General features: G+C 38.3%; 1 protein-coding gene across 2 annotated transcripts; it reads left to right on the top strand.

Moving 5' to 3' along the window:
- The first annotated feature begins 5342 nt into the window (after window positions 1–5342).
- Window positions 5343–24735, top strand: CIBAR1 (CBY1 interacting BAR domain containing 1). 2 transcript variants are annotated; one of them, XM_030485874.1, is made up of 10 exons: window positions 5343–5811; window positions 7887–8121; window positions 10675–10743; window positions 14778–14879; window positions 16847–16852; window positions 18492–18596; window positions 19744–19857; window positions 21446–21565; window positions 23915–24022; window positions 24636–24735. In XM_030485874.1, exons 1-10 carry the CDS (start codon window positions 5780–5782, stop codon window positions 24660–24662), a joined length of 918 nt encoding a protein of 305 aa, XP_030341734.1. In that variant the 5' UTR covers window positions 5343–5779; the 3' UTR covers window positions 24663–24735. The 2 variants fall into 2 exon arrangements, with proteins under 2 accessions (XP_030341734.1, XP_030341742.1); XM_030485882.1 differs by having other exon boundaries at window positions 24597–24735.
- The last annotated feature ends 1994 nt before the right edge of the window (window positions 24736–26729 follow it).

Raw genomic sequence — 26729 nt, 5'->3', positions numbered from 1 at the left:
GGTTGAAACTGCACCAGGTTTGCTGCGCCTGCTCCGCAATTGACTTTCTCCATTCCCTGCCATCCTTCAATATTACTGCAGCAAATTTTGCCCCTCAAATATCTCATAAACTACATCCCAGGACATATATAGCCTCAGTTCCATGCTATAAAAAACACTCAGGAGGGCTATTTCATGCCTTTGCATTATTTCAGCCACAGTGGCGCCGCAAGAGACCCAGAGGAGACATCGAGGCATAGAGTACAGATGCAGCCAGCCTGCTCTACTACCAGTACTGAGCTAGTAATTATACTAAGAGCATAAGAGGACCCCTGCCACTTAGTGTTGAAATCTCTGGGAAGCAGTTGCTTATATAGAATCATAGAATCACCTAGGCTGGAAAAGACCTTTAAGATCATCAAGTCCAACCATTACCCCAGGACTGCCAAGTCCACCACTAAACCATGTCACTAAGGGCCTCATCTATGCTGTTTTTGAACACTGCCAGGGACAGTGATTCCACCGCTTTCTTGGGCAGGCCGTTCCAATGCTTGACTACCTTTTCAGTCAAGACATTTTCCCTAGTATGCAGTCTAACTCTCCCCTGGCACAGCTGGAGGCCATTATCTATGGGAAGCAATTTAGAAACATGCCTTGTCTATAGTGTGACTCTTAAAGAGCAGTATGGACATCCTTCAGGAATCTTGCCACAACTGCCAGTATGAATCTGGCATAGAAGACATGAAGAAACAACCATCAAAGGTATCGCACCTGCTACGTGTTGCAGATGCCTGGTTCAAACACATGAGCTCCATCCATCTCGCCGCTGTTGCAACCTCTCTTCAGTTGTGAAGGATCTAGGAGAAATTCCCTACCTGCTGAATGGGGAAACAAAGAACTCTTTACTCTCCAAGCTACTTCTCAGGCAGCAAAATGAATTAACACCAGTCTTGTATTTTAATAAACATGGAACTGAAAAAATCTGACTTGCTTTTTCCTGTTGACTAGAACTCATTTCAATAATAAAATATGTCTGGAAAATAACTCTTTACTAATTAAAATTATGTACTATGTTAATAATACAAGTGTCTATTTAATTAATGTGTGTATTATCACAGTTATCTGAAAGCAAAAGGCAGATTAGATTGCTCCTGGCACTAGCCTGAGGGGAATGGCAAGACAGCCTGGCTTCACTGCCTATCTTCATCAATCAGAACCCTGGAAAGCCAAATGAGCTGCTTCAGTGCTACTGCCACTGAGGGAGTGAAGGATGGTGCTGCAGAATGAATAGCAGGCCCGCTCTCCAAAGCTGCTTTTCCTCACTTTCCTCATTTATACACTAATTTCAAATAAATCTTTTGCTTCTTACTAAAGATTCCCATGGAGAGGTGAAATAATAGTCTCCTTACAAGAGTCCCCTCTGCCCTGTCTTTCCAGCAACACAAGTAGATTGGCATGGGTTCTTCATCTTCAACAATGTTCATAATGTGTCTACACGGCTCAGAACCTTAAGCAGGCTCTGGTAAAGCACTTTGACAGCCTAGTCTAGGATTTCTACAGTGCTACCAATAATAACTGGAGCACCATTTATTGACACTAATGAATAAGAACATTCAGAACCGTCTAGACTGCAAATCCAGGAAACAGATGTTTTCCAAAGCCTTCCCTGGCATATGAATCAGTACTCACTACACGTAAGTGAGATCATGGTCTGCATCACAACAAGTATGATTGCCTTCAATAGAGTATTAAACATCATAAAACAGTGTCAACACAGAACATCTTCATCTGTCGATATATGAGCTGTATGTCTTAATGATAAATCAGAAATAATGTGGATTAGGTAGGCTGGGGAAGCAATTCAAGGAATAGGGTCCTACTACATAAATGAGAATCTGGGAGAAACAAGTCTGAAAGTGTATATGGTATAAAAAAGTGGCAGCAAGACTAAGACGAAAACTTTCTGACAGATCACTGAAAACAAGAGGCATCAAAAACAACTTGTATAGCAGCATGTTCCAGACATAATTTGCATTTCACCTTTGAACTCAGTTTGCATAAGTACAAGCACAGGAGTATAAATACCTATCCAAAGGTAAGCAAGAAAGCAAACAGAAGAACTTTTAGTTCATAAAAAACGAAACACCACAAAAGCCTGCATGCCCGTACTGATCAAGATCAAAGATCCCTAGACCCACATCCTACCTCTGACAGTGGCCAAACCTGTTTTAAAGAACTAAGAACACAACAGGCAAATGCATAAATCATCAAGAGGCTTCTACACTCTAACCAATACTGACAAAATGGATGACAGAAGGTTATCCCAGCCTATGGGTATTAGCCTGAGGAAACAATGTTTTACTGTTTTTCTAATTATGCTGTCAATTTTTTCTCTAACAAACTAATTGATTTTTAATTAAGATATCCAAAACTTGGTATTGGAGACTTGTGCATAAGGGAAGCATGGTTCCCACAAGCTGCCTCTTGTTCTTGAGAAAACATAGAGGTAGGAATAAGAGGTGGTCCAGTTCCTGCATTAAGTAAGAGAACTGCACACCCAAAGTAGTAAAATACCAGGAAGAGGGGAACTGTTGTAGCAGAAGGAAACACTTGAAATTATTAAATCTCAAAGAATAATCCCCAATCCCCCACTATGAGCAAAACTCATACGCTAAAATTAATGTTGTTTGACATTGAAGGTCTACAGTGATTGTCTTTCTACACATATAATAGGATTTGATAGCATAAGTGGATATGAAAATGGAAAATCATTAAAAGTTTTTTTTTAAGTTTAAAGATTGTAAAAAATATTCTAAAGTTACAAAACTCACTAGGAGAAAAGAAGTAGTCACATGAACATATAGGCAGCTCATCAATTACATACAGAGACTTAATCACAAACTGCAGTGCATGGATGAACCTCTGGATCCATAGGGATCAGTTTGTAACGACTATACCATATAAAATAATGTCGGTTAACTTACATGAAAGTGACTGAATATTCTATTGAAATTTTACACATATATCCAGGACAAACTCTTTGACAAAATGCAAAAATCCCACCCAGAAAAATGGCTCTACATTACTAATGGCTAAAGTGTTCCCTAAATATTACAGAAGAAATTCTATCCCACTTCGTGTTCTGGAAGTTTCCACAGACTCATGCATATCCTGTTTTTTCTACCCAGCAATGACAGGCAATTCTTCACCACTGCTGAAAACTGCTAGAGTTATATAGTGTTGTTCAATACAAGAGTACAGAGAATTTACTCAAGTTCATTTAAATCAGGAGGACTCTGTTGCTTATGTTCTGGAGGAATATTGGAAAACACCATCAATTGAATATTTCAGAGCTTTCATATCTTTAGAATTTGTCATTCATAAGATGCCATCATCTTTACTGTGTTATTCTGGAAACTTACTTAGAGGTAATGAGCAGGAAATTTGGCATTACTTTCAACATCATTCTCCACAATTATTTCTAAATCACAGTACAAAAATATTTTTCCACTCCATGATTTATGCAGCTTGTGCTCTTGTGCACTTTCTGATGACTCAAAATTTCAACAGGCCCTCATGACATTACTTTCAACTTTCTATGCGCAGCTGGAGCTGGTGGACCATGCATTCCAGGACTATCTGCAGCATCATATTAAGAACTATTAAATCCAGTTATGTGCAGAATCAGCATATACAGATTTAGTTTTTTAATGTCTATGCCAAGTCCTGTACTTCAGGACTGAAGCAGATTCAGTTTGCAATAGCTGCAGATGAGCTGTCATTCCTCTTTTGTGTCTTGCTCCCGTGACAACTACTTTGAAAATAAGAGTTACTTGTGATTAAAATCAGTGTTTTATCTTCTCAAGTGTCAATCTGTGTTTCTCATTAGTCTCTCATTTGAAGAAAATAACTCAGTACTTCTTACAGTGTTTAGATAGCACCTCATACACCATTCTGCTGTTTATTAAGAATTTCTGGGTATTCAGGCACTTGCTTTGCTTGAGCTTGCCTAGGTGACCGAGTGTAAACATGCTCTAAGTAGCAGCGTACATGTTTTCAACTTTCAGCGCTCTTAACACTACAGAAATGGGTTACAATTTGTGAGCTAGAGGTCCTGGTGGTGTACAGCGCCGTGTAAAGAGACAAGACCATTGAAGGACACCAGGAGATTCTCCAAAGAACACGTCAAGGGCAATGATTTGTAATAAAGTACTTAAAATCAGGATGCTATGTGAGCATAAAAAACAGTGTATGGGGGGAAAAAATAAATTTAACAGGATAAGCCTTGCTCTGGAATGTCAACTGTTTGCATAAAGGATAAAGTGCTTAGACTTAACTGGGTCTAAGTAAAGGAACAATGACCAAGATTGAATGGTGTGTCTCAGAAAGTGTGCAAGGTAAATAATATTCAGACAGTATGAACTAGAAGATACTGCACCTCGATAACATGCAATGTGACACGGTAGAGAGGCAGGTGATAGAGTACCCACAGTGGCAGTTGTGTGTAATGAGTAAGACTTAAGAGTGATAAACTCAGATCTTGCTACAGTGTGAGGAATTACAGAATTGCACATTAATAACAGTGATGTCATAACTACCTAGGCCATTAAACTGATTTATTAGATTATTAATAGTGGTTTGGTTGTTGAATCAGCATTATAACCTTTCATCTCAAGCCTGCAGTCAAAAGTTAAGACCATCAGGTAACAGCTAACCTCTCACCCCTGCATCCTCTGAAGGACATTTTGGGATTAGATGTATTAGTATGACAAGTCCTTAAGGGCTGTAAACCTCTGGGGTGAGTTTTACCACTGATTTCACAAACTTTCCTTTAAGAAAAACGTCACCGTTTCATTTTAGCTTAGTTGGTGCAAACCACTAAATAGGCTCTCATTATTTGAAGATTAGTTTGTGAATTAAAGTTTCAGTTTCAGTGATCTAAATAATGTACTTTTAAGAGGAAAAAAAACAAACAACTGATGAAAAGTTAAAAAACAAACCTTAATTAAATCAGTTTCTCCTCACACGCTCAGGCAAGCAAGCCAAATTTCCTCCTGCATGCTAGCACTTGTCTAAGTCCTCAGCTCTCGTGCACTGCTGTATTTTCGCGTGGGTTTGTGTTGGACACAGCACAATTCCTCCCTTCCCTCCTTTAAGAGCCTTTTCTGAATTTGTCTTGCGCACCACCCGCTGGGACTTTGCCAGAAGCCTTTCTTCAGTGCCAACACTTAAGAAGATGCCCACACAGTCCCTAGGCAACATTCCCAATACATTGCTTTTACAGAGAGCGGATTTGGGATTTTGTTTGGGCTTTTTTTCCAACTTTTTTTTTTTTTTAAGACCTTTCCTGGTGCTCACGGGGATTTTTCCCCATGGCTGCCCAACCTCAGCTGCTCTCCCTGGCAGACCGGTGGGCTGCTTCCCCTGGTACCGCTTCTCGCTTGCCAAGCCTGGAAGGAGTATTTACCGAAAGATGAGTTTTATGGATTTATTACTTTTTGAATGAGGCAGACTCCAGCCTTCCCGCTGTCTGCTCCTGAGCCTCGCCGGGCCTTGAGCTACACTTCTCCGGGGGCAGCCAGCTCAGAAACGAGAGGCCCCGGCCCAGCCCCTGCCCTGCGGCGAGCGCGAGCCCCGGCCGCCCGGCGCCCTCTGACACGGCACCCGGAGCCGCCCCGCCGCCCCGCGCAGGCCGCGCCGGGGCGGGGCCGAGGGAGGGCGTGCGGCGGTTGGCGTCCATGGAAACCGAGCGCACGCGGAGCACCGCCCTTCTTCTCGCCGGGCTGTTGCCGCCGCCATCATGATGCTGCTGGGCCGCGGGATGGACGCCAGGTAACGGGGCGGCGAGGGGCGGAGGAGCCCCGGCGGCGCCGCCGCCTCGGGGCCTCTTGCGAGTCTCTGCCGGTGCCCCGGAGGGCTGCTCTGCGGGTTCGCGTGGCGGGGGCCGGCTCCGCCGCTTGGCCTTGCCGGGCAGGAGAGGAGGCCCGGGCTCGGTCAGGGCACCCGGGGTGCCGTGGGGGCCGGGGGCGATGCGGGCCCGGTCCCCCTTAATGCAGCCACCTCCCTGGGGTGGGGGAACCGCCTCTGTTCTCTGCGGGGGAAGGCCGCAAAACTTTTCTGGGCCTAGTGTGCTCTGCAGAGATACAGGTTTAATCGGGCCTCTCTGATGATGTTGTGGCTGCCTCTAAGCGGTCAAAAATGTTTAGGAGGAGGGAAAAAAACCCTTTTCACACCCCTACCTAAGGAAATTTAGGGTTTCATGTCCCAGAATTAAATATTATTTGCATGGGAGTAGTGTGAGATCAAAATTGCAAAGTGGGTGAGGAAACATGTTTAAGGCTTCCTCCGGGAGAGGAACACTTCCTGACATGACAACCTTCCAGTAAAGAAGGAAAGATGTACCTTTTACTGAAGATTTTATCAGATATTATTAACTTTGAAATACAACTTTATTAGAGTTTAATGAGACTATTACATTCCCACACATTGGGTGAAACCTTTCCGATTCAAAGGGTTCTGTGCTCAAGCATTCCCTGGAGGACTGAACAACTTGTATTTTTGTTTTCTTTGACCAAAATCTATTCTGAAGTCCTCTAGACTGCTTGCCGTGAAGCAACACAACCAGGGTTTGCCTGGAGCAGAACTTATATATTGGCCTGAAATATTTTTTCTGAAGAGTTCCTGAAGAAAGGTGTTCTTCATTTGAATTTACTGCATTGTTGCTTTGTCTTAAAAGTATTAAATTTGGGGTTTTTTTTTTCTGATACTAAGTCAATATTTAAATGTTGGCCAGCATTTGGTGTTGGGATAGCTTAAGGATGTGAAAGAAGTTTTCATTTCTGACCCTCACCAAGACAGTGGTATGAGTGAATTCTGTTGCTGAGAATTCCAACACTTGACATGAATCGCCTCATGTGGACCATAGAAGCTTCTGAGGACCCAGTATCTGGCAGTTACTGATAGCTAAATTGTCCTGGGTTGATTCAGTCAGACCAACAACTGGCATGAATTCACTGACACTGATTTGGTTTAATCGTACCACTGAAGCATAACTATAACAAAACCATCAAGTGATTCAGGAATAGGAAAGCAAAATACCAAGTGAAATACGTGAATTAAAAACTCAGAGTTACTTATTTAGATCATTAATAATCATAGAATGGTTTGGGTTAGAAGGAACCTTAAAAATCATCTAGTTCCAACCCTCTGCCATGGGCAGGGACACTTTCCACTACATCAAAAGCCCCATCGAACCTGAGTCAGTCAGGGGCTTGAAACATACAGGCATTTGGTTCAAATAAAAAATAAAGAATGTCCTTTCTGTGTTTTTAGAGTATTCACATCTGTGCTTGTTTCCGTTCACTTTTCTTCTATAATTCTTGGGTATATTTACCCTCTGTAGTGCTGACCAGGAGCAACTTGGCACCTGTTCGCAATCCAAAGAACATTTAATACCTTTACATATTTGCCCTTCACTGCGTGATTTCTCCAACCATTCTTGTCTGTTTACATTGCAGACTCTTTCAGGAAGCTGTGTGGCCCACTCTCATTTGAGACCTGCAGGTCTCTCTTACCCCTATGTTAGTAATTAATACCAGCGGTAATAGTGAACTTCTGATTAACCACAGGAGGAAAACTTCTGAGCTGGTATTCGTAATTTGGGGTTTCCTCCATTGGAGCTTTAGGTATAAATCTTGTGCTTTTTTGTTTGTTATTCATTCATAATACAGATATTACATCCGACTGTTACAACCCTATTTTTTTAAGAATAGATTTGTTTTACACTGAAATGAGATATCCAAATCATGTATAAATTATTAGTAGTATAATTATGTAGTTTTTCTTCTGTATGTGTTGTAAACATTTGTCCCCTTCTTATTTCTCACTTATTTTTCTTTGGTATCCAGGGACAATCAGACTAGACAAATACAAGATGCTGTTTCAAATGTGGAAAAACATTTTGGTGAATTGTGCCAAATATTTGCTGGATATGTACGTAAAACTGCCAGACTACGAGACAAAGCAGATCTTCTAGTAAATGAAGTATATGCATATGCAGCCACAGAGACACCAAACTTAAAAGTTGGACTGAAAAACTTTGCAGATGAATTTTCCAGACTTCAGGACTATCGCCAGGCAGAGGTACAAAATTAAAGCTGTACATGTTGTGTTTGCCATCTGAACTTTTCAGTTACTTATCTGTGATTAAAAAGGGAAAAGATATACTCTGCAATCACAAGAGTAACATAGGGGAAGATACTTCAAAATGTGTTGGTGACAGAACAGGACAGGCTGCCAAAGTATTCATCATTTATTCTGCTAATAACTTCAGTGAAAACTGCCTGTGATTAGTCCTGCTGAAGTCAGTGAAACTATCCGTATGAGCACTCATACATATAAGACAGAGAAAGTCTTTTATTTGTCTTAGGCTTTGGATTATGATTTATGGTTCATAAAGTGTTCTTTTAGTTTTGTGACTTGAGCTGTCCAGCAGCAGCTGAAGTAAAATCAGTCATTTTTCTTTTGCCAAGTCTGTTATCAGAAGCAGCATGGAAAAGAATGCTAACTGGAATCCATCACTGGGCACTGACAGCCTCTCTGAGGTGCTGTTGGGGACCACTATAGATTTCATAAGCCTGTAGTTCAACACTAGCAATACAAACTTGATTTGGACCACATGTGACAACATAGTCATGTTTCTGTTCAGTAAGTGAGAGTGTAACAAAAGGTGTTTATGCCACTTAACACATCTATGTGCAGGGCCAGTGAAACTGTAATTTATGATCCAGAATTCCAAAGATTTAGGAAAGAATTAATTCACATGTACTCAAACTAGGTTTTAAAGTACATCTCTATTCTTTCTGTAGGGCACAGAAAATTCCTAGTTATAGTTTGGAAAAGCTAAGAAGCATTATAATTTAAAAAAAACCCCAACCCTGAAGTAGTTGACATTCTTGATGTTTTCAGATAGGACTGGTTTATTTTTAAGGAAAATTGCTTATTTTTAAGAAAGCATTGCAAGTCTTTCTGTATCAAAGTAGAAAAAGAAAACCTTTAAAAAGAAGTTAGTAGACTGGATACCTCAAAAATTAAGTAGAGGGTTTGAAAAACAAGAACACCACACAGATCTTTAACAATGTATTTAGGGTCAAGATTTTTTAGAAATAAGAAGAAATCCAAGGCTGTGGATAGTGTGATTTTTTTTTTTTTTTTTTTTCCATAAGCACTTATGCATCTGGCTCCAGCTAAGCCACATGTAGGTCCTTGTACTTCGATCGATGCAACAGCAATTTATCACTCTGTTAATGGGTTAAATTTATATTATTTCCAAAGGTGTATGTGAAATCAGACTGCATGACCTCTGTGTCCATTTCCACCTTTAAACGATGAATCTAATTTCGAGGTACCTATGTAACAACTTGAGTTTTGCTGCTTTCAATTTAAGTGTGTTTTTAAAAACATCTGGCCTGTATCCTCCTGCCCTGCCTGTCCCCAAGCCCCTTTTGAAGGAGAAAAGGCAGAAGCAGCAAAGGAAAAGAGAAGCTTTTATTTAAATCAAGTTCTCCTTTGCTTGTGAAAACCAAATAATCTCAGCTTTGTTTCTTTTGGGCATCAAGTTAATAACCAGTTTTCATATACACTGGTAATGTGGGCAAGAGAAAATTAGCTTATAAGAGTTATTGATTTCTAGTCTTCAGCAGCAGTGCTAGATGTATAAATGCTGAGGTGCGAGGTACTTCCACAACATGTTGGAAGGATAAGTAAGCAAGATGAGCAGGTTATTTGGTACGTCTGTATCACATGCTTCATTTAGAACCTTACTGCCCTATTCTATTCTATTGGCAGTTTAAGTGAAATTAACAGTTTAACAGTGCACTGGTAGAGTGTAGTAAAGGAGAAGCGTTTGCTCAGTCGGCAGAGATTTTGGCTGACTGGCGACTGCCAGTTTAAGAGAGGAGTGTAATGTCTGTGAATCTCTAGTGGAAGTGTGCACCTTGTCCTAATTTGGATGTAACAGCAAGGGCCAGATGGTACAAAGTCATCAGCAGCTTATGCTGGGGCCATTTGGGCAGTGTATTCAATTTTGACAAGCAGGCAGGTCTTATCTTATTGCCTGTCTGACCATATGTAGCTGTTTTTCTAAGTAGGAGAACTGAAACAATAATTCAGATGCACTTATCTGTGAGAGCATTCATGCATTTTACTCAACCTGTTGTTGATATTTTTAAGATTTTCAGTACCTACGATGCTGTTTTCATTATTTTTAAGAACAGAAGTGTTGCATTTTGTATGTTTAATAATTTATGGACTAAGCCATCTTTGCTATCAACAAGTGTAGAGCAAATACACTGATATTTAACTTGAGACAGAATGCTACAGATCTCCAAGATGCAGTGTTTGATGTATTTAGTGCTCAGTTATTAGAATCTCCATGTTCCATTTACCCTGATGTATTGCCAATGAAGAAAAAGGAATTCCACTAGAAATCAGCTTGAGCTCCTCAAAATACAAATGATTTACTGGTTAATTTATTTGATTCTGTTTTTTTGCAGTATTTTTAAAACCTTCATTCTACTGTATTTTAAGCATAAATGGACTAAATTCCTAATAAGATGAATCACTAGTAAAACCATTTCCTGTACTTGCACACCATAGATGTGGATGATTTTAGTGACCTTGTGATTTCTTTTGTAGGTTGACAGGCTTGAAGCCAAGGTTGTTGAACCTCTGAAAAGTTATGGGACCATAGTGAAGCTTAAAAGGGTAGGTTAAATGTCTGTTTTCTCACAAGGTACATTTTGGTGTTCTGGACACTCAGTTGCAAGCTTCTATTGTAACATAATATATATAAATCAAAAGGTAAAATTATCATTATTTGATGGTATTTTACATACAAAAATCTTAGTGTGTTCATCATGGTTAATTTGAGTACATTGTGGCATCACATCTCAAACTAGCATTTTTCACAGTTTTTTTCTTGTATCTTTTCAATACTGTGAAGAACAGAGTAAGGTGTTTGGAACTCACTGCACAGCTGTCTCGGGTGTTACAGAAACAGTTAGGAAGGAAATGCATCCTGCACTTGAGTGCTGCTGCGTGTGGTAGTCCTTAGCAGAGTTGTAGCTTACAGAGCCTGTATCCCAGAATTTGGTATCTTAATAGTCACTCTGAAACCCGGTTTGTGAGACCTAGAACTGAGTATTGTACAGGATATAAATGTTGGGATTGGAAGACAAGTTTAATGTGTTTGTGACAGCATTGCTGATGAGACACAGACCACTACTGCAGTGCTTGGGTCTTCCAGCGCATTGAAGATACTGTTTTGAGGTGCATCACCACTGATAGCCAGTAAATGTCGAGGACAGACGCAACTGAAGCCAGGTCATCCCTTGTAACAGTGCATGGCATTTCCTGTTGTCTTTGCCTGTCACAATGCCAGAAATAAATGCCAGCATTATGTAATGTTTATCTTAGCTAGTGAGTACACGAGCATTCTTAAACTGTAGGTGGGATTAACTATTTTATCAACATACCTTTGAACTAAGAGAGACTTCATTAAATGTAGGCCATTAAATGGTTTTATTCTCTACCCCCAATCTCCTGCCAGTTACCATAAACCTCAGCTAAAACTTCAACTGTCTGGTCTTCAGTTATCATCTCTAACCACCGGGATATTTTTAGTGCAAAAGGAAGTTTTGTCACTCATGTTAAGCTAGCACAGGGTGCTAGCTGCAAACTGCATTACCTGTAACTCCATGAGCTGATTTAAGTAAAGCCAGGCAGAATATGTCATTATATCACGTTATAAAAAGGGGATGTTCTCACTGCTACTTGTTGGATCTGTTCCAGAGTGTCTACAAACTATTTCTGTGCTCTGTCTAAGAATTGTTGCTGCTTCTGTTGCATAAGACAGGAATGTCTTGTGATATCAAAGGCTTTAAAGAGGCCCAGGTCAATCAGAATAGTGTTGGCCTTTAACTACCATCACAATAAAATTGTTTCATTCACATGTCCAGGTTTACTATGCTAAGTAGCTATTTGGCAGCTTCAGTGGAAGTTAGTGTAATCTTCTTGTCCTGTAGTGCAGCTTAAATGTAGGATTCTAGGATTTCTGTTTCATTGTTCTGTATACCAATCTTCACTTTTCTGCTTTTGGGCAACTCTGTTCCTGAATCCTTTTCTTCATGTAAAAACAGGACATCATAAAACCAAGGTGATCCACTTGCAGAAGAAAGGATTGGTTTGCTTTAACTTCAGTGACTAAAGCAGGTAACAGTACAGTGATGAGGATCTGCCAGCTCCTTGTCTGGTGGATGGACTGTAGCTGTACTTCTGTATGGTTTGAAATCAGATGGGTGACCAGAGTTCTTATGTGTGACTTGACTTGAATTCATAGTTCAAAGCCAGAGGGACTATAAATAATTCTGTATTCGCTGTTCTCGTCCTTCATCTCACTGGCTATTCCATCCCATTTCTCCTTGGGTATAATTAAAGTATATGTATCAAATCTTTGCTTGAAGACACTGAAGAGGAATGTAGGAGAGTACCACTAATGGTAGTTGGTGGTTAGCTGATGTTTGTGGGTGGTTTGTTTTAAATGAAAGAGTTCAAGCAATCTTTGGTTCTTGTTATATGTTTCACTGAGATTAAAGAGCTCTGTGATGGTCTGGTTTTTTCTGGATGAAGGTATTTAGATGCTAGTAAAAACAATTTTTCATTCTTTTCAGTTAGCTAATAATTTAGGCCTTAATTCCTTCACCATGATGGCATTTTCCCCAGCTTCTGAATATTTCATTTGGGGTTTGTTTTCTGCACCTTTTTTGATTTTTCAGCATCTTAGACAAAATATCTGTGTAACTGTGCCCTACCTTTGTACATCAAAGTCTTGTATGTAGCTCCACCACTATATCCACAGTAGCACCAAATCTTTGTCAGGCTTCGGCTAGCAAAGAAGTACGTTAGATGGCAGCCGTTGCTACAGAGGACAGAGGTAGAGAAGGGAACAGTGCTGTCCCTGTAGGTATTTCCAAAGTCACTATGTGCTAGAAAGAAAATGCTGAATTTGATAATGGTAACTCTAGAACTCTAGTAATTTCCTTAGCATTCTCAACTGTACACTGCATGGAAGTCAGAACTTTCAGCTACAACTTTAAATCTCATTGACTGGGAAGTTAGTGCTGTTAGCAGGGCCATCATTAAATAACATTAAACATGCAGCAGTAATCATTAAATAAAAACCTGTTTTGTTCAATGGCAAAAATAAAGGTCTTCCTCTTCTCTACCTTTAGTTTAAATTTTGAAATGTAATGCTATTTTTTTTTTTTTCTATTATTGCTCTTTTCGCATGGTTTTCATACAGGAGAAAGCCCTCTCCAGCAGTCTTTCAGATGGCCTTAAAGGGGGTGTAAACTCCCTTTTGAAAGAACAGCAGCAAAACAAAATTAGTTTTGAAGGGCTAAAGAGCCAGTTGCTTTTATTATAAGAAACTGTTTCTGTGTCCCTAAAGATGAAGCAAAATGACAGTCGTATACACAAGGACATGTAAAGAGACAGTAAGGACAGGAACAAGGAAGAAGCTGCATGTTTTGACCCTGACCTCATGTACAGACTAACTATTGAAGAAACACAGCATGCGGAAACTTGGCATGTTTGTGCTTGTAATTGACAAGTGATCTGGATCACAGGTCACAGGATCACAGGACTTTTAAGAGATGCATTCTTGGTTGTGTGTCTTTACGTGTGAAGGAGACCTACAACTATGTTAAAATCCTGAAATCCAAGGAAGGAGCACAAGCAACTTCCCAAGATGATAGTTTTTAACGTCTTTAATCTACTCTGTTCTGGCCTTTTTAGAAGCAATGATGGTTTGAAAGGCATGCCCAACGCCTGCCTCAGATTTTGTGAGACTTGATTCCCTTGGGCTGTATTTCCACTTGTTCTAAGGCACCATTCCTTTAAATTAGAGCCATCAAAATTAATGCCATTTCCCATACCAAAGTCAATGGAGTGGTAAACATCTGACTGACAATTTTAGATTCCATGTATGCCAAACTATTTGCAAAACACAGTTTTATAGGATGAACAAGGATTTGAGAGTGGTACGTAACCATTCTTAAACTGTCACAGGTCTTCCTGCAGTACATCCTACTTTAGAAATGAGCATAAATATTTAGCAACAGTTTTTGCCCTTTCTAGATCAGCAAGTTTCATCTTTTCCAGCTACATTGTTACTAGGATGCATTTTGTTCCAAATGTATTTAGGCACCTTACTAACTGCATATATAAATATGCAGTTTAACCCTTTCAGTCATGGGTTTTCTATGGCACCTTAAGCTCTGTGTAGCAGTTTTGTGTTCATAGTAAATTCTGATTGGTATTGACTGTGGCCTGTTTTGGTTTTTTTCCTACTGATGTATTAAATGCCACTTTTTATTTCTAAGTGGCATCTTTATTCCATTGCTAAGTCTGCAATGGGCCTGTCTTTGTGCTTTGGGGATCTCAGCTTTTGACCGTGTACTGTGCTCTTCACAAAAAGCTGCAAGTATTTTTTTTCTTTTTTCCCCCACATTTTAAATTATAGTGTGTGCTACAGAGAGTTGGGCAAGGTGCTAAAGTCTCTTGATCTCCACTGGCTTCTCTTTTAGGAGAGATTTAACAGGATAAAGATCAGTGAAATCTGGTTTTATTTAAAGCAGAAGTTTCATTTATGTTTTCTAACCAATGTATGTATGAAGAAAAGTGCATTTTTGTATTATCCTAGGTCTATTTCAAGCATGTCTAAACCATTTTATTTCCAGAATGATCTTAAAGCAACTTTAACAGCAAAGAACCGAGAAGCCAAGCAATTGTCTCAACTGGAAAAGACACGTCAGCGGAATCCATCGGATCGACACATTATTGTATCCTGTATTTCTAGTGGTTATAAGAAATACTTCTAAAAATTCTCAGGAATTAAACTAATATGTTTAGAAAGTAATATGAGAAGAATGCTCTTTAGAGGGACCATTTCCTAGATTGATGTTCAATCTTTTCTTAAACATTACGATGTTATTGTAAGTTACAGCTTACAAAAGCTGCTTTGTTAGCCCCTTTTTGATTAAAAAGAAACTATGAAGTATTTGATATGTTTATGCAGGAGAGGTAGGCACAGATGACATCTAGGGATTTGGAAGTTTTTGAAAGCAAGTGTAATCAGACAATTCCTTTTTTACTTACGTGGTTTTTTCTGTTTTATTTTTTTCGTTGTCACTTCAGTAGTTGTTGTGCCTCCTTGTACCTAGATGATGTTCTAGATAGGGTCTGACTTCCCTCCAACTGAGATGAAGCTCGAAAAGTTGTTATTCTGTTAGTAGAATGCTCAGCCAGACTACTCCTCCTTTCAAAAGACCAGTGATCCTCCCCAGTATGCTATTAGGTATCACAGAGGGAAAAATTAAGGTTCCACGGAATTTTCATTAAAATCTCACTGAAGTTTCAAATTCTGAAACTAGGGAATCAGAATCTAGGGAATGCCAAAATAAAGGGGATCAAGGCAGTCCCACTTCAGTCCCTGTATGTATTATGATACAGCATTTAAGTTTATGATGATGTGCTGTTTATTTTTTATTACATTCTAGTGTTGAACTCAGCAGTGAGGCAGTCCTGGTCTTTGTTGGATTTCATCAACTTTATTTCAGAAATTAGGATCTTTCTAGTGTTTGGGGCATGGGACTGCAGAAAGAGCAGAAATGATTGTGGTGATCAAATGCCACCCAGGAGAATTACATTTTTGTCTCTGCCAAAGGATTCCCATTTAATGTTAATCAAAGCAGTTAAATTAAGTGATTACTCATTAGGATTCCTCACGTAATAAAGACACACGGATGTCAGCCGTAGGGTTAGAACTTGAGCTGTGATGCAGAGTTCTCTTCCATTAGAAGTAAATGCCAACAGTAAGCTATTCTCCCCAAAAGGAGACTGGGTGCATTTTTCTCCCTCTTGTGCTAATTCCCAGTTGATTTCATGGGTACGTGGCTGGCATCTAGCTTTGTTCTTCTTGTCTCTTTGCTAAGCAACTCCCAAATATCCTCCTGTGGCTGACCACCTTGTAACAGCTGTGTTTTCTGTACTTAAGACTCTGCCTGAAGAGTTATTAAATCTCAGTGTAGTCTGGTTTTGCATGTGGCCAGAGGCACCAAACGCTGCATATCTGCATTTTAAAGTGATGAACACAAAATGTATAAAAACTACTGGGAGCGGGAATATGTTCATTTGCTCTTGAAGATGTGTGCAAGTCAGCTTTTACGTCTGAGAGAGGCTTCACCATGTTCGTTAGCACAGCTGTTAGGCTCCAGCAGTGGTTCTCTTATTCTCAAGCAACTGTGATGTTTCAGCAGCTAACAATTCTGGCCACAGATAACACAGGGTCTGTACTCACTCCCATAAGATTTCATGTCTATCTTATAAAACATGGGGGTTGTACAGCTGTGAAAAGCAAACTTTACCAGATTTTTTTTAAATAGAAAAATGCATTTTTAAGCATCAAAATTATTTTTATCCTGAAATGATCCACCCAGGTTATCTGGTTATTTTTATTAATATTATTATCATTATTTAAATAAATACATAACCAAATCCTCAGTCCAAGACAAACAGCTGTCCTGAAATATTCTGGCCTGGATACTTGAATTCTAGCAAAGCTGGAACAAACTATAAGTAATGTCCTACAGCAGGAAGCTTCAGACAACATCATAATAGCACCCTCCACATATATGGAAGTTTTGAAATATCCGAGGTAGATACTTCACAATGTATTAAAAGTAGAAGTGAAAACAGATACTTCTGTGAATATTGTTTTGCCATTGTTTTCCTTTACTAGTATTTCCAGTCACAGGTGAGTGCTCCAGAAGAGAAAATACCAAACTGCTGTTGTGCAAACTGCAGGTTCTGCAAGTTTAGACACTTCACTCTGCAACAAATGAAATTCCTTTCCCAAAGCATCTGCGCACAAAATCTGGCCAGTCTGTTTAAGATGGATTGAGAAGATACATTTATTTATCCTAGAAATAACATGCTGTATTTGCATGTGTAAGGGCTGCTTATGCATAACAGCTGCCTTCAATTACAGAGAGTGACTGATAGTAATAATTGAGAATTCACAAAATGTCTTTCCTTACTCTGCTTCCCTCCTGTGTTGGGCAAAATTCAGAACGGGAAATGAACATGTGACCTGATGTACTACTGGAGGTCATTATCAAGTTTGTTTGCCCGGTAGTGGCAGAATTGTGCCTATGACTTTAAGCCATTTTTGTAAGGTTGTTTCAAATTGGTAATCGTGTAATACAAGGTTAACAGATTTTAATCAGAGACAAAGAAGAGACAGTGCACACTTTGTGCCTTACGTTTCCACATACCTATAATAATACTGAAAACTAGATCTGAGAAGAATCCACATCTTGATTGTAGGATTCAATTACTTGATCTATATACTACTCCCAAATCTCAGGACAAAATATATTATGATGATACTCACTGACAAAGGCTGTAGGTAAATATTGTCTTCACTAGTTTGTTTTACCAATAATGCATTGAAAATAAGTTTAGACCCAAATTTTGCAGTCTTCAAGTGCAAGCTCTTACATCCTTACATCGTTACTTTGTAATGGTACAAATAGCACACAGTTCTCAGAGTTTACTTAACCCGAATAGGTTCAATACCTATATTTAAATGGTAGTATGCATTTCTATTCAGTTTGTAGTTATATCTAATTAAAATAAATACATATCTAAAATGCTTTTTGAAGTAACAAAATAAGAAAAACTGTATTTATGCATCAGGGATTGACTGGTGTGTCCGCTTCCCAGTGCCCTGTTGATGATGTTTTTTATAAAATATGTTAGTAATATATAAAATACCTGAACTGCTTCTAGATCTAAAAATGGTATTAACTCTAGTCTGTTGATTGAGATACTTACAGGAGAAGTGCATTAGTTCCAGCTGCTGCTCTATTGTATATTTAAATAATTTATAAAAACTTAGGAAGATGAGGTTCAGCACATGGAAAAGATTCATCCTAGACCCAGCAGGCTTATCGGCACTTGAAAATAAAGGGTGATCTTTTCTGCTCATCCACCACTCTGGCCTGTGCACTCCTGCCCTCTCCTTTACACCAGCTGTAAAAAAACCCCTCAACTTTTCTGAAGGGTAAACCCTTGTGCTGGGTTAATTCCCTGAACCCAGTCACTGTCGTCAGTGGAGTGTCAGGGCTGGCTCAGTGGAATGAGCAGAACATAGATGAGGACAGTGGGACTTCTGACTGGCTGCAGCTAGTCATTTTTCACGTTTCAGATCAAAGTCACGATGGGGTGGAAGGCACGTTTATTTGTTTATTAAGCTACAAACAAATTTACATATACAGTAGCAGAGATGTGTAGTAGTTTGAAAACCCAGCCTTAAATGTTTTCATGGCAATTAGAGCAAATATCTTTATATCAAACACAGGACTAATTTCACCTTTATGTTACCTTTCCAGGCTGAAAGTGAATTGCAGAGAGCTTCACTGGATGCTACTCGAACAACTCAGCAATTAAAGGAAACCATTGATAACTTTGAAAAGCAGAAAATAAGGGACATAAAAGTACGTGTGCTCACATTTCAGTGTGACATAACATTTCATCTTGCGTAGTAAAATTACTGTACTCACTCTTTGGCAAGATTAGCAACATCTAATATTAACTTAAGCTTACATAAATGCAAATCTTGTGGTATTCATGAATATTTCATAATCCAGATATGTTGAAGTTTTCAATTAAAAAATCAATTCATTATTCTTACAGTTTATTGAATTCAGAGTTTTCCTGTATCTAATTGTTTAGCGCTTGCACCTTCCAGAATTTGCTATGTTCTACTTTACTGGTAGCTGCATTTGTTAGTGGAATGATGTATGTGGATTAATATCAGCAAAATTAACAGAAACAGTGATAAGTAAATAATATATTTATCCATGCTGAAATCTGGGGGGGCTACTCCAGTTAAAAATTTTACTGATGCCGAAAGCGCAAAATGTTTAGTGACTGCAAGTAATCAAAGCCTTCATTTCTCTCTTAATGTCAAACATTAAGTGGCATAAGTCCCAAAGACTATAGTGACTGAAAACCACTTGCATTATGTGATCTCAGATTTAATTATAAAATTTCTGATGTGAGATACTTTCTTGTTGGAGGAGAGATGGACTAAATATGGAAGAATGAAAGATGGTTGAAAAAAACCAGCCAAACCAACGATGTAACTTGATGTTACAATAATATAGAAAAGATTGCATGAGATCTGAAGACATCATCGTTAAGCAGGGTTTTTATATATAAAGTATATTTTGTTATATAAAGTATGTCATTATCTGTAAATTATATATAATTTAGAGATAATTTATCCCCAACCTGTTAAAAAAGATAGCCACCAATAATGCAAAAAATCCACTGACTACATCTTGCAAATATGTATACGGGAACATTGAGTTTTCAGCATGACATTTTATTTATTCGTAATGAGTCCCCTCTTGTTTTTTGAGTGTTTACTTAGAATTTAGAATGAAATGACAACTGCGCAAGTGACGGCCCAGCCAGCATTTATGTTTGGTTTCAAAATTCAGCTCCAACTACTTAAAATTACTCGGTATTGTGCAGTTAATTGTATCACGTAACTACCAAGTACAGAATTCAGAAATTTCTTGAAGCGAAAATGTACTTTACTGCATTAAGAAAACCTTTGGTTTTGTTTGCTTTTAGAACATATTTTCTGAATTTATAACCATTGAAATGTTATTCCATGGGAAAGCTTTAGAGATATATACTGCTGCCTACCAAAATATCCAAAATATTGATGAAGAAGAAGATTTAGAGGTAAGAGTGATTAAGATTTGCTTTTCAATTTACATACTACATAAAAACAGTTTCCACACTTAGGGCTATACATGTCCCAGGCAGAAAATGTAACGTGTTTCAGGTTCCCAAAGCAAACTTCTTACATACACCAAGCCTTTTTTGCACTTCGGCAGCAAGAGCATGCAGGTTTATAAACTCAGAGGTGTTAAGAACAGAGAACTGCAGTGGCAATCTAATCTTTCCCACAAAACACAGATAAGACACTTTCCTAAATTAACTGCCACTCCCAGCTCAGCTCATCAGAGTTCTTAAAGAACACCTCTGCAGTGATCTCACTGTAAAGATGCACAGTGGAGACAATCTTACACTGCTGTGATGTTCTAAAGACTACTTCATTAAAAATCTCTCTATTCTGAGTTTTATTTGCTTATTTTTGTCTTTCGGACATTTTTTATGAGGCTGTTCTAGAATTAAGGGATATTTGTGATCAAATTGCTTTTTTTACCTTATGGCAGTTACACCTCCCTTTCAAGTCACCCTTTCTGTTCTCTGAGTTACAGTCTCTCTTTCCCAAGACATGTTTTTCAGTCCTTTATTCATTCTTGCAGTTCTTCTGTATGATGGGCCTTTAAACTTTTATGTTGTGTGTATGTGTTCGGCCTGTCAAGAAAGTTGGATCATTTTTGGTCTTTTTTTTCTAAATCTTATCAGTCCTTATTTGATTTTTTTTTTTTTCCATGATGCAGCTCAGGACCAAGGATTGCAGTATTCAGCTAGTGCAAGACATACAGAATCATGATTCTTTAGTGACAGTCACATTTGAGACTGCTTGGTATTTTTACTTCATTTAAACTACGCCTTGGCAGTTCTGTACTATTCTAGTTTTACAATTAAAATGTCATGTGGCACCAATTCAGAAATATCCTTCAAGTCAATACTTTATCTTTCACAACCAAATTTCTAATCTCCTTTTAAATTGCCTGTTAATTGGACAATATTTACTCTCCAGAAAAACATTGACTGACCATAATTCTACCATCTTCCTTGACTTTTTTAATAAGTGTTGCACAAACAGCATCTTAAAGCTGTTAAGTCTTAAAATTTATTCTTTCTGGCTCTTGGGAAGAACTTGTAAATATAATGTGTATTATAGTCTCTCCTGTATCCTAAGGGTTTCCCAAACTTTTCTTGAGCTGCACATCCGAACATTTCAGCTGATTTTTTTCTGATGCAGCTGTGACTGGCAACAAGGATTTGCATGTGAAGGGGCTAAGAGTTCTTCTCCAAGAAATGGAAACCTGAAGGGAGTCACTGGGGCTCGTACCTCTACGTTAGCCTGAAACTCAGCTGTGTTACGTCAGTGGGGAACCACTGCAGTTTTCCACCTGGTAAATCCTGTCAGAACTCTGAAGAATGTTTACTTTGACTAAAGGAAATGACAGATCTCAGCCTGAGCAAGGATGTTTCAGCTAGAAGTGATCGATCCAAACTATAGTTGATGCAGATCTCTATAGCAGGTTTAATTGTCCAGTGCTGCATTTTTGTTAGCTTCACTCTTGGTGATTGTATCATAGCACCCAAATCACAGCTTTCTTTATTTGAACAGGTTTTTCGGAGCTCACTTCATCCACCAGACTACCAATCTCGCTTAGACATAGTTCGTGCAAATTCCAAGTCGCCCATGCAAAGAACTGGCTCCTTAAAATCTTCATTGAGAACAGTACAGGTAAGAAAGAAAAATTAAATGCTAGATCACTGTATTAAAAGAATGTCTTAAGGTAGAGCTTTAGCTCCATGAACACGTACATGGATCCACTATCTTTACTCAGTTCAGGACAGTTCCAAAGATAAAGAAAACTTCTGTGCACCAGGAAAGCTGTTTTTCATAGGACAGCTCCCCACTGTGAGAAAACCTTTCTGGGAGTTATGGGCTTTTTTTAAACATGACTATTGCAGATACTTAGTTTTACACAAGTTCTGAAAAGGCTATTTAAGTATTCATGACAATCCTTTGTAAATCCCTTTGTTTACTTGACAATTTTATCTTCAGCATTTCATTTTATTGATGCAGGGTGGTATGCTGTAATTTAGGCAGAACTACAGCGGAAGAGAAGGACCTTTTCCAGATATTTTAAATTAAACTTAACTATACAAGTTTTATCCACGTGCATTTAATATAGCCAACTGTTTCGCACCTGCCCTCTAAGACAGCAAAGGATCATTTTAACCATGGTTGAAAATGTCTGCATCCAGGTGCTCCAACACTGCCTGCTGTGTGAGACATGAGGAGGGAACTGGCATGCTTTCTGTAGTAGCACACACAGTGAAACATGCAGCTTAACTTAAGCAAGGACAGTCACCACCTATGTGCAAACTTAAAGAATTAATTTTCACGTAACATTTTGAGCAACAAAATCTCAGATTCCATTAATTTTTTTAATTATTTTTTCAGCATTAAGTAATCAAAAATTGAATTTTCATGTACTCATATGTTCTAGCTTTATGGCAAAATAACATGAATTCATTTCCTTTCTCACTTTCCTTACTCTGATTCTGTTTGGCTCTTAGGTTTAGCTAACTGACTACCACCTCACCGCCACCAGTGTTAGTATTTAATTTACTATTTAGCTAATTACAGCATGACCAGAGCTACTTGAGTAGCAAGCAGAAAAAAAGCCTTCAAGCCAAAATAGCACCTCCTATTTCAGAAAGAGGACTGAAGTTCTGCTTAAGAATTTTAGATGCTCTTAACTAGAAAAAACTTGGAAAATGAGTCTATCCAGTGAAATAAAGCTACCTTAACAGGCTAAATATGCAGCACTCCTTGATCCCCAATTACAAATCAGTGTCATTGTCTTTTTCTTCTTTCACAGCGTGAAACATTGCTGGTTTAAGCATTCAGACTCAAGTTAACCCAGCCTCATCCAATGATTAACTCCATTTTCTGTTATATTCAGAGATTTGTAAGCAAGCATTTGCTTCAAGCTAAATTATGTACTTTGTGAGCATCAACAAGACTAAGGATTTTTCTGCTTTCATTAGTTCAGTGATTGCAGTTTGCTTTATGCACACACAAAAAAACTTTTGTTACATACATAGCTGTATGAATTATGAGATCTCAGAAGTCAATTTAATAACCAGCATTTAAGGACTTACAAAATAGGGGGTTGGTTAAAAAAAAAAAAAAAAGTTTTGTCTTCAATACTGAAGTTTTATTATATCACTGTGTATAAGGGAACTCAGAAAATATAACCAAAATTAGAGCTGCAGATGCCCTTAGAGAACTGCTGAACCTAAAATCATTTTTCAAAAGCTTTCCAGATGACTTGGATAACTGTCTTTGAATTTAATGTTCCTTTTCTCATGGGGATAGAAAAAAAATATATATTCTACTTTAAATTGTAAATGTTGCATCTTCTGTGAAGAATCTATTTTCAATAGGAATTAGATTGAGCCCTCATTAGAAAAAAGTATAGATTGCACAATCTGTCAGATGAGATGAGAGCTTGGCAGCTGGCACTTGTTTTTAACATTTGATGAACCAAAAAAGGATCATTCTGAAGGGCAAGCACTGATGGGCAGGGAAAGAAGTTCATACATGAATCAAGACTCTTCTAGTAAAGTTTGAATAATTTATTCTCAAAACCAGCTTAGAGTGGCATAGTGCTGATTTTTTCACTTAACTGAAGAGGTTTGATGTCTTCAAGATAAGATTATGCCTTAACAGTCATCTTCAGCCTGCTGCCTCAACAGGCAACTCAGAAAAAAACTTACATCTTGTTCATTTTTAACATCAATTTGATCAACGCATATTTTTCCCTATCCTATAATAGTTCTCAGGATTATGAGGATTTTCTTAGCTTTCAAAACTCATTACTGTACATATATTCTGTGCCACGTATCCTTCTGTTGGCATTGTGCATTCTACTAGCAGTTGAAGGGTTAAAGGATAAACTACTTCCCCTCCTTCCCCCCAAAGAAACAACCTGCAAGTACTTAGACTGAGAATGCCAATAGAAATTTTTTTTTTAGAACAAACAGTTCATTTACTTTTGTTGGATTTTTGTTTTGGCAGATTTCCAGCAGTATGCTAAGAAAAGAGGAAGAAGAGGAGGAGGAAGAAGATGATGAAGATGAAGAGGAGGAAGATGACGAAGAGGACGAATTAGATGCTACAAAGGAAGTGAGATAACAAAACTGTTCTAAAAGTCTCTTATTTTTTTTGATTGAGGAAAAAAAAAAGTATTTCCCTTTACATAAAGGCTTTGTGTGTTAATCAAAAACTTCACTGAGGCTACATTTTTAAAATTCCAGCAGGAGCAGGAATTGGCACTAATAGTAGAGTTCCAGTTTCAAATAATGGAACAAAATCTGCTGAAAAATAACAATTTCAGTAGCTAGAAAATGAAATATTTAAATAGAATCCTGTATTATACTTGCATAAATGTTATACTCAGTCACATTTGCTGAGATGTGACATAATGAACAGTGTGCAAAACCTGCACTGACAAGCAGGTCTGAACGTAAGAGTTTGTTTATTACTTTGCCAATGTATTACCCTACTCTCTAGCTACATACCTCTTGGATTTAGTAAGTCCTCTAGCTATACCTATCAGAATTGGTTTATACATCCTAAGTAACTGTAGTACTCACCAAACTGATGACAGCAACAATCCTGTTAATGGTAGCAAAATGAAATATTTGGACAGCAGAAGGCAGGGTGAGGTGTACTGTTTTCTCATTCTCACTTTCTTCAGGCTTGCCTAAGATGACTTTTGATTCCTTTACACATACAGAATGAACGTTCACCAAGAAGGACCTAGCCCAGTATCTACTTTGAATGCTGCTTTCCTTTTAAATAAAAGTGCCTTCATAATAAAACTAATTGATATTTTATATAGTTGACATTTATCAGTTGACATGCTATATATAGTTCAAGTTTCATGTGTTTAACTGGTTGATTCAGTTACCAATTCCATTAAACATACAAGAAATTACACATTTTGAGTGTAATTTCTTACCATGTTTGGAGATGGTGATTGTGCATGTTCATTTCTGAACAGCATACAACTGTCTGCCAGAAAGCTGCTACCATATTCTTTATCTCTGGCTTTAGCATCTGCTGAAGAAAGAACACATGTATAAATCTAGAATTTAAACCTGTAACTGGGAAAACAATCTTAAGTTATAACTTACATTCTTTCAGTTACAGAAATAAGTGAGGAAGTGCATTTTTAACATTGATGCTGCCTTTGTCCACTGATGCAAAGTATCCAATGCATGCTTGTTCTGACAGGTCAAAAAACAGGTTTTCCCAAAAATTAATGTGATGAAAATACAAGTGAAGAGTTCACACTATAGGATTGTTTTAAACCCAGAAAATAGTTTTACACCAGAATTACATACCGTTGGCAAGGAGTAGAATACTAATGACCAGGAACTTTAAACTAGGTAACTAATTCCCCTCTATTTCAGCAAGTAGGGCACTTCAGTAAATATCTGTATCACAACATTAGAATTATGATGATCACCACTTTACCATTTCATATTCAGTGAAGTCATGTAGTCCATCTCCAAAACAAATGGTTAACTTCATGACTATACCAGGTTTTCATATCATACACGTATATGCAAATAGCGATTATTTCTGTACTATGCCATGAAAAAGGAATTCTGGAACAAAAAAAAAAAAAAAGGAAGCAGTGTTTAATTCCCACTAAAAGATTAGTAGCTGGGGTACAGAAAGATTTATTTTTTTCTCAGCAGCTTCACATTCCTTCTCCTCCCCCACCTCACAAAAATCAACTTGAAGAATTATAGAAAAACTTACAGCAAGGAAGAAGTACAGGTTGGGCAACTTTGTCCTGCATATATAAAGTAGTAAGTTTACATGTTGGACAGAAATTGTGTGACCTTCAAACTATAGATTAAAAAGTCACTGACTGAAGTATTTTAAAGCCAGAAGAATTTAGAATGTAATTACAGAATCAAGTATTACCTAAAGATACTTTTGCAAAGATTTTTCTCACAGCATGCGTGCTTACTGCAAGACTGACAGTAATCCATTTGCTCAGATGTATTTTTGACTACTGACACCTACATGATGCAGGCTTGTATCCGTTCTTGCTAAGAATATTTTGCCATGCTGGTCCATCCTTTTGGGACTAGGATTATATACTTGCACTCATCAGATTATCGTAGGTTACAGCTTTCCTGAATGCCTCAAAGCTGCTTTTGTACGTGATCATTACTCCTAGTGTTTGACGACAGAGACTGTTCTCCTTTAAATCACACTTTTTGGACAGACAACAGTAGCAAAAGCAACTTCAGAGTAAGTGTAACTAAGGAAACTAGCTGTATTTTACATCAACACCACAAACTGCAGCATTGCATTTGTTATTCTTTTACTATATGGATGGTACTTAAAAATGAAAAGCAGTAATTCAAGCCATGTCACTGCAGGCTGTGTCTGATTTGTGCTTTATACGTAAAGCACAATGCCTCCAAACCATTAAATATCTAAAGGTATAAAACCCTATTGTCAGGCAATGCAATGCTGTCACCACACCATGCACCTGTACCACCTCCCCAGGCAGAATCAGAATATGATGCCCACATATACACATGGTGGGGGAGGGGGGAGAGCAGGAACGGGATGAGGACAGCCCAGAACTACCAAGGTAACACCTATAAACTGAGCATCAACTGTCCTGTTAACCTTATTATTTAGCTGATGTACAGGCATCCCTTCCCCATTTCCCTATGCTTCAGACCATCAGTGCATACTTTGCAGCACGGCTGTTGTCTTAGAGGCTTTTTTTAAAAAACTACTTTTTTGGCCTCATCTGGCTTTAAATTAAAGACAAGTAAGCTATAGGGCAAAAAAAAGA

The sequence above is a fragment of the Strigops habroptila genome, chromosome 1 (assembly GCF_004027225.2).
Source record: "Strigops habroptila isolate Jane chromosome 1, bStrHab1.2.pri, whole genome shotgun sequence".
Taxonomy (NCBI): domain Eukaryota; kingdom Metazoa; phylum Chordata; class Aves; order Psittaciformes; family Psittacidae; genus Strigops; species Strigops habroptila.
This window is presented reverse-complemented; position numbering and strand designations above follow the sequence as displayed.